Genomic DNA, 11,268 nt, shown 5'->3' on the forward strand with positions numbered 1-11,268 from the left:
TAGCTAAAACCAACTTTTGGTGGACCAAAAGCTTCTAGTGGGGAGGAGTGATCCAAAATGGATTCAGTTTTGCCTCTAGATCAAAGTCTTCAAATGCAGATGAAAGTGGGATCAAGTTGAAGTGCTCATTGATATGAGTCCAATGGTGCAAACGGCGTGTAAATCCAAGTACGGATGGAGAATTTAGAGCCAATCAAAGGTCAATAGTCAATGCCTACGTCAGCAGGACACGTGGCAACCTGGGAATGAGTCAGGGGTTCTGGATGATGTCAGCACATAAGGTAACGTGGCAATTTGTGATTGGTTCACACCACAGTCGTTGGATCAGTCAGATCAACAAACGAGAGTGGTGATCATCCGATCAGAGGAGATCGACGCATATCACGTCAGAACATTCAAGTAGGTTAACATTTCAAATAAACGCGATGTGGTTATTAAAAAGAAGTTCAACTTCTTTGAGTTCTAGTAGGAAAGCGGTAAGTGGTATCTCACGTGCCTTAAAGGCTGGAAATGGTATTTCTAAAATATATGCAATTAACCTTAGCAGTTGACATGTAGCATGAGAAAACCACTTTTCTCATGCACTCTTGATCTGTTATCGGCCGTGCAAGAATTTGTGCGAGATTGCGCGATAACCATTGGATCATGTGGGATTGATCGATGATGGAGATCGGCCAAGCCAGTTGGCAAGTGGGTGACGCGATAGCTATTGGATCGTTTGTTGTTGGGATCTCCATCTGGAAAAGGTCAGACGGTCGAGGTCAATCCCATGCCTGCCGGTCCTTTGGTTTATCCTTTGATTCTATGTTATCACATTATCCCACATTCACCACAGATTACAACTATATATGGTATATAATACCATATCACCAAAAGATAACAAACGATGATGGTTTTGGACCATTCCAAGGGGTCTGGAGGTTACAGTGGCCAAATATGGTTGATTTCATACTCGTTTGACTCAAAATCTCGAGCTGAACACAGTGGTGATGTCCATTTTATTATTTGAGACTCTACTTTTGAGCTCATACCTATAACAACAATTTAAAGACAAAATAAAGAGGTCAACATTGGAAGTGAAAGGACCAGCAGACGTAGCCAGAAAATCTGGTGAACTCCTTTATTAAATTTGGATGTGTTGATGTTTTTGAATGTGTTTTCAAATTGTTTATGTGTTTATGTTATTTGCAATCTTTTTGATCCGTTGCACTAAATAACATAAGCAATTTCACACATAGTCTGCAATACCTTTTTCATTAACGGATCAAACAAGCATCAACTACCATGTATTCATATTTTGTAGTAGACAGAGAAACTGATGACAATATCTTTCTTAACCATTCAACTAGAGACTCGCTTAAGTAGAACACACCATCACTTGTACTTTTTCTCTCATCCACACAACTAGCCCAATCTGAATCTATGTATGTTGTCAATATAAATATTGTCCCTTTTGGGTACCATATTCCATAGTCTGTAGTCCCTTTCAAGTATTTAAATATCCTATTTGTTGCTAATATATGACTTCGTTTAGGTGTTGATTGATATCTAGCCACTAATTTGACTACCAACATTATATTTGGTCTAGAAGTTGTTAGGTATAACAAACTTCCTATCATACATTTGTAAATCTTTTCAATCCACATTTGGTGATTCATCATCCGCACATAGCTTGCATCCAATTTCCATGGGGGTTGAGACAGGTTTACATTGTTTCATTTGGAACTTTTTAAACAAATCTCTTAGGTATTTCTCTTGATAAATGAATATTCCTCCATACTTTTGTAGGATTTCAACCCTAGGTAGAAGGTAAGTTCTCCAATCATTGACATCTCAAAATCAAATTTCATCTCTTCAACAAACCATTTTACTAAATTATATTTATTGCTACCAAACATAATATCATCCACATACATGACCACAATTATTAATTCATCTCCATCAGCCTTTATGTATAGATTACTATCAAGTCCTCCTCTCATTAAGGGAATTTTGAGGTCTAAAATGGGCCTCCTAAGAAAAATTTACATCCAAAATAAAATTTATAATATCCCATAGGATTCAAGATGATGATGTCAACCATGGGGGATGATTCACCATTTTTGGAGTAAAAAAGTAAAAAGATTAAAATAAAATAAAATAATAAATCTACTTTTTCAACTCTTATTTTCAATTTATCTTCTTAAGGTTTTACTCAAATTTCGAGTGGGAGTACTTGTTGGATGAAAAATTTAATTTCTCATCCAAGGATTACCCATGTTGCATACTTTCTATGGACCCTACTACATCAAATATGAGAAATACATGAAAAAACGTTATTGCAATCACGTTTTTCATGTATTTCACATTTTTCGTGTAGCAGGGTGCATTAAAAGTATGCTATGTGGGTACTCCTTAGATGAGGAATCAAATTTTTCATCCAATGTTTGCTTCTACTCAAAATTTGAGTAAACCCATAGGAAGGTAAATTTAAAAAATAACTTTTCTTTTTTCCTTCTAAAATTTGATGATGATCGGACCACTTGAAAATGGATCATGGATCGAAGGACCTGCGCGCGACCTAGAATCCCTGACTCCGCTTCCGCGCCCCCTGCGCCTGGCAGCGCTGCTGCTAGGCCCGCGCCCCTCATCTGCTGACCTCCCCTTCTTCGCTCCTGGGCCTCCTGCCCTCCCCCAGCACCGGGGCCTCCCCCCGGTAGTCCTCACGAGGTTTTCCCAGAGATCTGACTCTCCAATGGCAGAAATGGATCCCCCGCCTCAGGATCCAGAAGACTTTGAGAAAATGTTTGCCTCTCTCATTCCCGAGAGCGCAGCGGGAAAAATCCGTCCTACAGCCTCCAAGTTCATCAAGAAATTAGATGAAATACCAGAAGTATCTCTACCTCCTTCCCTCCCGAGGAGAGCAGCAATCTCCTTAGCAGAAAGAGGCCTGGTCGGCCAGTTCACGGGACTGTGGCCCTCCCCAAGATCAGTTCAGAGATGGGTCGAGAGAAACTGGAACTCGATGGTGCAAGGGAAAATAGCAATCAGGTTTTGTGGCAGAGGATTTTACACCTTTCTATTCGAATCAATGGAGGACAGGAACCTCATCTTCAGAAACGACCCCTATTTCATGGACTCCCGGGGACTCTACTTAAACAGATGGACTCCAGACTTTGACCCAGAAATGGACGTCCCCAACGCTGTCCCCGTCTGGGTCCGTCTGCCCCACTTGCCGCTTCATTGCTGGGGGGATGAGTCAGTCAAAGCCATAGGGAATGCAGTTGGCAAATACATTGATAGATCTGAACCAAAGGAGAACATGCATGCATGCACGAGGATCTGTGTTGAAGTAGATCTGGGGAAAGGACTGCCGGAAGCAATCAAACTCAAAGTCGATCAGTGGACGCACATTCAGCAAGTGGACTACGAGCAGCTACCCTTCAAGTGCAAGGTATGTCATGAATATGGGCATTTCGCTAATAGATGTAGCAAATCTAAAATAAATGTTCCTGAAGGCAATGTCGAAACCCCCGAGGGAGCTTGGGAGCAAGTCAAAAAGAAAAAATCAAACCCCCCTCCAGGCCCAAGCTCAAAGGTTCCCCCTGAAAACCCCTCCCTTCCTTCTCATCCCTCTGGCTCTGCCCCTTCTTTCCCCTCCTCCTCCAACCCCTTTGAAACCCTGTCCGCAGAGGACCCTCCATCCCCCCCCCTTCCCCTCGAGGTACCGCCATCGTTATCTCCTCCCCTATCTCCCTCCCCCAGCCCTCTCCTCCCCCAACAGTGGAAAGAATCTTAACCAGAAATAAATCAAAGGAAAACAACCTCTCCACAGATCCCCCCAGAAAAGTTGGAAGAAAGTCTAATAAAGAGATCAGAGATGAAAACGCTGCAAAAGAAATGGCCACCGGAATGCAGCAACCAATGGACACATTTCTAGATAAATCAAAAGGAAGCGGAGAAAAAATGAAAGAGAAAAGCGGGGCAAATACCAAACAAGGAAAATGATGATTTTGGTCTCCTGGAATTGTAGGGGGATGGGCTCCTCCCTAAAAACAAATGCAGTCCGGGATCTCCTCAAATCTGAACATCCAGACCTTCTCCTACTTCAGGAGACCAAAATCACGGAACAAGAATTCCAAAATCACATAAAAAGAAGCAAAAGCTATGCAGGCGTAGCAACAAGTGCAGCTGGTGCCTCAGGAGGCATAGGAACACTATGGGACAAAAGCAAATGGGAACTCAAAGAGCAAAAGTCTTACAGCTGGTGGGTAAGAACAGACATGCAGAACAAAGCCTCAAAAGAGGAATACTCTATCTACAACATATACGCTCCTAATCATTATAGGGACAAAGCTTCATGCTGGGAATCAATAACATCAGACCTCATGACAGTACAGGGAAGGAACATTTTCCTTGGAGGCGACTTAAACCTTATAAGGAATGCTGACGAGAAATTGGGAGGAAATTACTATGCTGATCCCTCAAGAGACTCACTAGAAGCAATAATCCAAACCCATAATCTAGTGGATATTCCTCCGCATAATGGGAGATTCACCTGGAGCAATAAAAGAACCGGCAACAACAATATAAAAGAGAGATTAGATCGAATCCTCGCTCAAGAAAGAACAGTGGCAAGATTTTCAAATATCCAAAGCAAAATTATCCAAGGATACATTTCAGATCATAAACCTGTGGCTCTGACTTTAGACAAAGGAAAGAACATGGGGCCTCTCCCCTTTAAATACAACAAGGCATGGGACAGCAAAGAAGAATTCCGAAACTTGATCAAGGAGCAGTGGGAAAAAGAAATTATTGGCTCGCCCCATTATATTTGGGAAGCTAAGCTCAAATCCCTCAGGACTGTCATCAAACGATGGGCAAGAAACCACGCTGCAGAGGAAAGTAAAAAAAGAACTGATCTCCAATCACAGCTTGAACAATGGAGTCAGGAAAAGGAGCGAATCTAATATATAGAGGAAGATCAGGCCAAAGAGAATGAAATGTACAAAGAATTGTATAAGCAGAACAGGATGGAAGAAGAAGAGCAGAGACAAAAGTCTCGCTGCCTTTGGCTCAAAGCCGGAGACAAAAACACTTCCTTTTTTCACAACAGCCTAAAGCTCAGGCGGGCAGGGAACCATATAGAGAGAATCATGATTGATGGAAGAGAGCTCAGAGACCAAGAGGAAATAAAAGAGGCTGCGTCCAGACACTTCTGCGCCCTCCTATCCGCAGACACTCAGCCCAACGATAATTCGGAATTCCTCAGCCTAATAGAAAATAAAATCTCAGTAGAGCAAAACAACGAGCTGGACCAAGAGGTCACGACAGAGGAAATTGAGTGGTCGATCTTCAGCATGGTGCAGTACAAGGCACCAGGCCCAGACGGGTTCACAGTGGCATTCTACAGAAATCATTGGGAAACCATCAAGAAAGACTTCATTAGAATGGTAAAGAATTTCTTCTCAAAGTGCAAAATGGGGAACATCATTAAATCTTCTCACTTAGCCCTCATCCCCAAGGATCCCAACCCCCAATCCTTCGATCGTTTCTGCCCAATCTCCCTGTGCAATGTCTCCTATAAAATTATCACCAAAATTCTAGCCAACAGGCTAAAAAAGCTCCTCCCCTCCCTCATCTCTGAGAATCAAGGAGGCTTCGTCCCCGGAAGACAAATTACGGATAATGTTATCCTTATCCAAGAGGCAATTCACAGCAGCATAAATAGAAAGGAAAAGGGTATGATTATTAAATTAGACATGGCAAACACCTTTGATAGAGTCAACCATCAATTCCTTAAGGCAGCCCTTGGGAAATTTGGGATATCCAGCACCTTCATCAGCAAGATCATGGAGTGTATATCATTCCCTTGGACAACCCCTCTGATTAATGGCAGGCCAAGAAACTTCTTCAGAAGCTCAAGGGGATTGAGACAAGGCTGCCCGCTCTCCCCATTCCTCTACATCATTATGGCCGAAACGCTAAGCATACACCTGGAAAATCTTCGCAGGCAAAAAGAAATCACGGGTGTCAGCATAGTGCGTGGAACCAAGGGGATAAACCACTCTCTCTTCGCTGATGACACCCTCCTAATTGGAGGAGCTTCCAGTCTCATGGCAAGAAGGTTCAAGAAAACGTTAGAGCTCTTTCTACAAATGTCTAGAGGAAAGCTCAATAACAATAAGTGCATGATATATACCTAGAACGTCCCCAGGCAGATTATTTAGAGAATCTCCTCAATCTTGGACATCCTTGCTCAAAGGAACTGGAGCCATTACATGTACCTAGGATTGCCGTTAGCAAAGGAATCGGTCAAAACTGAAATTTGGGTGAAACTAATAGAGAAGCTGAGAGGGAAACTTCAGAGTTGGGGTGTGTCCTGGCTCAACCTGGCTAGAAGAACAACTCTCATAAAAGCCATCCTCTCAGCTCTCCCCATATATCAGTTCGCAACCACTCTCGCCCCAACCAACACTCATAAGCACATGGAATTAATTATCAGGAGCTTCTTGTGGCAGGGAGGAAGGCAGGACTCCAAAAAATTCAGTCTTGTAAAATGGGACCAGGTTATTTTACCTTTCGAAAAAGGAGGGCTAGGAATCAGAATCCCAAGACTAGCCAACATGGCCATGGGTTTCAAGCTGATTTGGAGAATTCTAAACGGAAAAGGCGCCTGGTGGATAGAAGTATTCAAAAGAAAATACCTGAACAGCCCCAACTCCAACATCCTATCGGAATCTATTGTTGACAGGCAGTGCACCCCAGTCTGGAAACTTATAAAAAAAAACTCTCCCCCATTTCAAAGATTATATCTCAAGAGCTCTGGGTAGTGGAAGAGACATTAACATCTAGACTGATCGTATAATGGGCTCAGAAGCAAGGGAAGCTCTCCCAAATCTCAGACCTTTGCAATTATGGATGGAAGGAAAAAATCTTAAGTCCCTATATGACATTTCCTCTTGGGACCAAAACAGGTGGCTGGGCTGGAAGCGCCTCCCCCTCCCAAACAATCTAAGGGAACTGTGGGCTGACCTCAAGCTATCTCTCTCAGGGTCAGCTCCCCTTAATAGTTTGTCCGAGGATAAGTATGTCTGGGACCCCAATGGCGGAAACTACACAGTCAGAGAAGGATACAAAATCCTCCAAAATGCCACAGCCACCAATAATTGGCCTCTTCATAAAGCGGCTTGGAATCCGGAATGCCTTCCAAAGATCCAATTTTTTAATTGGACCCTCCTTAAAAGCAAAATCCTCACAGCGGAAAATCTAAGGAAGAAAGGCATCCTCGGTCCCTCAATATGCTGCCTGTGTAGAGCAGCGGAAGAAAGCAGCAATCACCTCTTCCTAGATTGCTCCTTTGCCCGAAATTGCTGGAAGCTCATTACCAGTCCATTAAGGATAGGTGAATTGCCCAATCAGATCACCCTCCTTCAAAAAAATTGGGGGAACAGCTATCCCTACCCCAAGAAAAACAAAACCCTTGCCAAAAGACTGTGGAATAGCATCCCTCCAACCCTTTGTTGGCAAATCTGGAACACCCGAAACAAAAGCATTTTTAACAATAAGAAGCCCAGCATCTCCAGCACCCTTGCAAAAACAATTGCCCTCATCTCTGAGACCATCAGTGCTAATGGAATAGTCCAATCAGATCAAGAATCTGGGAATCCAAGGGAAATTGAATGGATGGGCAAATTCAGTCATGAATCAAGGAGTCACAAAGCAGCAAGTACAGGTCAGAAAAAGATTGATTGGAAGCTAAGAGGCTCTAATGAGGAAATCAGAGAATGGATTCAAAACCAAAAGAGGCCCTCCCTTCAGTTCGATGGGGCCTCAAAAAACAATCTGGGTCAGGCAGGTGCAGGAGGAGTCATCAAAGATCATCAAGGTGAAATTATAGTGACTTACGAGTGGGGATTGGGCATAATGTCCAACAATAGGGCCGAGGCCTATAGTCTTCTCCTGGGAACCTCCATTCTGAAGAGACTTGGTCTTCAAAATCCGCTCATAATGGGTGATTCAGCTATTATTATAGCTGCTATGGTTTCGGGGAGGGATTTCAAGCAAACTGCCCTAAACAATATTAAAACTAGGATCATCGACAACATAAGAGACATAAATGGGGCCACCCTCAAACATGTGCTAAGGAGCAGCAACAAAGAGGCTGATGAACAGGCCAACAAGGCAGCCAGTAGACCCGCAGGCCAAGTCAGAGAAAATGACTCCTTCTATGACAAAGCAATCCCTTAAAGAATCTTATCCCACTCCCTCTTCTCAGATTCTGAGCCACCTCAGACTCCATCCTTCTCGAAATTTGCTCATCCCCGAATCTCCTCACTCTCTGCCAAATCTCCTCGACTGCGCCACTCCGTCCCTCCTCTCTCAGATCCTCCCCCTTGTGATCGTATATGTCACCTCTCCCAGCCCCGATCTTGTGTTTTATTCGACCTCCGTCGTCATTCTCAGGTTCTGCTCAGACGGACATCATTCCAAAATCTCCATCGCGCGCAGCAAAATCTCTACCTGGACTCACAGTCACCTCAGGAATCGAACCGATCAGCACTGGATCACTCACTCGAGCTACCTCTCTCCCTCTATTTATAGCAGCATGGCTCTCTCTTTAATCTCTTCCTCCACCGCTACGAAGGTCCTGGCACGCGCCTCCTCCCAGCACAGACTCTCTCATGAAGCAGGGCGCAGTCATCTGGAGCTTGGATCACGACCCTCGACAGCGGTAAACTCAGGCAATTTTAATTACAGAGTTTCTTTTCCTTCTAACAGGTTGTTTGTTTGGCTGTCACAGCGCTCCCCCTTTCTTTCTTCTGCTCCTCCGTCATCCTGTTCCTCCCCCTCCCTTCTGGTCCCCTCCTTGTGCAAAGCTCTGCACTCCCCCTTTCTGTTTGCCTTATTCCCCTATTTCACCCTCATTCCCAGAAACCGCCCCTATCTGAAACACCAGCACTTTGGCTCTCTTTCCCAGCTAGGAGAAATGGCAGATCAGCAGGAACAACAGGGAGCTCAGGAGCCTGCTACCAATCCCTTAGAAAATGTCATCACAAACAATGAGTGCACTCTCTGCAAAGCGCACACCTTCATGAAAGCCAGATTCACCAAGCGATTCAACGACCTCAAAGATGATTATCAGGCGGACAGCATATCAAAAAGGAAGAAGCTGGAAAAACAAAAAGCTGAGATCGAGGCCTTGAAGGACAGATGCACCCACCTAAAGGAAGCTATAGCTCATATCAGGACACTTACCCAAAGTATGCAAGCGGAAGCTTCAACCAGAGCCAGCGCAAGGAAGGAATCTCTCCCGGATGACTCAGTTAATCAGAAGTACCCCTAGGACTTATGAACTGCAAATTTTGTTGGCTGGCAGGCTCTTTTATCCAGCAATATAGCCGTTATCCTTTTCATTTTAGTTACCGTTTATGTAGCAATGAGGATCAAGGGTCTGCGAACCCGTTTTGGATCCTTAATGCCTTGGTTTGTCATATCCATGTAATAGGACTCAGTCCCTGAAAGTTTTTATAATATATCAGTACCCGATTTTGTCAAAAAAAAATAAAAAAAATTTGATGATGCAATCTAATCTATTTTATGTATATTTTCCTATAGATTCAACAACTCATAAAACACAAGACAAGAATATACTTCTACTCTCAACAACGGAAACCAATAGATCAGTGAAAACAATAATCAACAAGAGGAAGATAATCGATAACACATAACACGATATTTCTCTATTGAAAGCAACTGCTCAAAACCTCGACTATCTATATTGAATTAATTAGAAATCCAATATGAAAATATAATATTTTTTCTCACTAGAACAATCCCTGCACAAATATAATAAACTCTTTGCCTCACAAGCCCACTCTGGCCAACACTCAGCCAATCATGCAGCCTGCCAAGCCCATATTTCCTTGGGGAATTCCTAAGAGGATCATCCCATATTTAATTGGGAAATTATTCTTCCAAAAATGCGCAATCCAAACTTAGGTCCATAACTGATTGCATGCATGATTTGTACAACTCGAAAAATCATACAACTAATAGTACACTGTCCCTACACTCTAGTCTCAATTGTGTCTTTCTCTCAATTGACATGGAGTTTCTCTTAAGTGAATATCCAGTTAGCTGGAGTAGCACTAAGGATGCGCCAGTGCACCAACTCACTACTAGACCTCTGCTAGTTCCTCCAATAGTCAGAACTAGTTTAACTGACCATAACTTAGTCAAACTAAGTTATCTAATTACAACTCAAATAAAATCATCATGGACCCCTAAAATTTAGGGATCACACATACATGAATACAGAAAGACTTCCAACTCGAAATTCCTAATTTAATTAAGTCAATTAAACTTAATTAACTATTTACAAGTTTCCATGAGAATAGAATTCGTTTTTAATTCACAATTTAATTCAAGAAAAAATTAAACTGTAATTTCTTGTTGCCATTTCTCAACACTACCTCTCAAAAAGAAAGGGATTATTAGCTACCCTGATCTTGCCGCTGTGAAACTCAAATTTACATCTTGAAAATTCCTTTGTCAAAATGTCAACATCCTGCTCCTCTGTGGGAATATACTCCAACAACATAATCTGCCTCAATACACAATCTCGAAGATGATGATATCAAATATCAATATGCTTGGACCAATCATCAAAAACTGGATTTTCAGAGAGTTTGATAAAACTCTGATTATCACAGTAAATCATAGTTGGATCCATCTGTTGAACAAACAAACCAACCAGAATATTCCTCATCCAGATGGCCTCACATGATGCTTAACTTGCAGTCATGTACTCTACCTCTGCTGAACTAAGTGCAACTGATCTTTGTTTCCTGTTGTACCAAGAATTTTTTTTTACCCAATACTAAAGATCCCTCCTGATGTTCTCCTCTTGTTGATGGACTCCTTTCCCAATCTGCATTGGTGAATCCTTGAAGCTTCACTCCCTCTATCCAGCTATACCATAATCCATACTGAGTAGTGCCTCTAAGGTATCTCAACGCATGCTTGGATGCCTTCCCATGCAACTTGGTAGGCCTAACCATCACTTGACTAAGTTGGTTAACTGCATAGCACATGTTTGGTCATGTGTTCACCAAATACATGAGTGAGCCCACAAGCTTCATGTAAATGGTAGATTCCACTACTTCACCCGAAGTATCATCCTCCTTCCTCTAGTTACCTGTTAGAGGAGTCTCCATGTGTTTACTACTCTCCATGCGGAACCTTTTTAGTATCTTGTTGGCATACTTGCCCTAAGAGACAAAAATT

At 42.7% G+C, this 11,268-nt stretch overlaps 2 protein-coding genes across 2 annotated transcripts; both read left to right on the forward strand.

The window, feature by feature from the left end:
- Window positions 1–4,016: 4,016 nt before the first annotated feature.
- LOC149225794 (uncharacterized) lies at window positions 4,017–4,949 on the forward strand. The gene has a single exon (XM_089380018.1). The coding sequence runs from the start codon at window positions 4,017–4,019 to the stop codon at window positions 4,947–4,949; it is 933 nt and encodes a 310-aa protein (XP_089236144.1).
- Window positions 4,950–7,665: 2,716 nt separating this feature from the next.
- Window positions 7,666–8,229, forward strand: LOC149225795 (uncharacterized). The gene has a single exon (XM_089380019.1). The coding sequence runs from the start codon at window positions 7,666–7,668 to the stop codon at window positions 8,227–8,229; it is 564 nt and encodes a 187-aa protein (XP_089236145.1).
- Window positions 8,230–11,268: the final 3,039 nt, after the last annotated feature.

Source organism: Pinus tabuliformis, chromosome J (assembly GCF_031772625.1).
Source record: "Pinus tabuliformis cultivar Carrire ecotype Pingquan chromosome J, CPIR1, whole genome shotgun sequence".
Lineage (NCBI taxonomy): Eukaryota > Viridiplantae > Streptophyta > Pinopsida > Pinales > Pinaceae > Pinus > Pinus tabuliformis.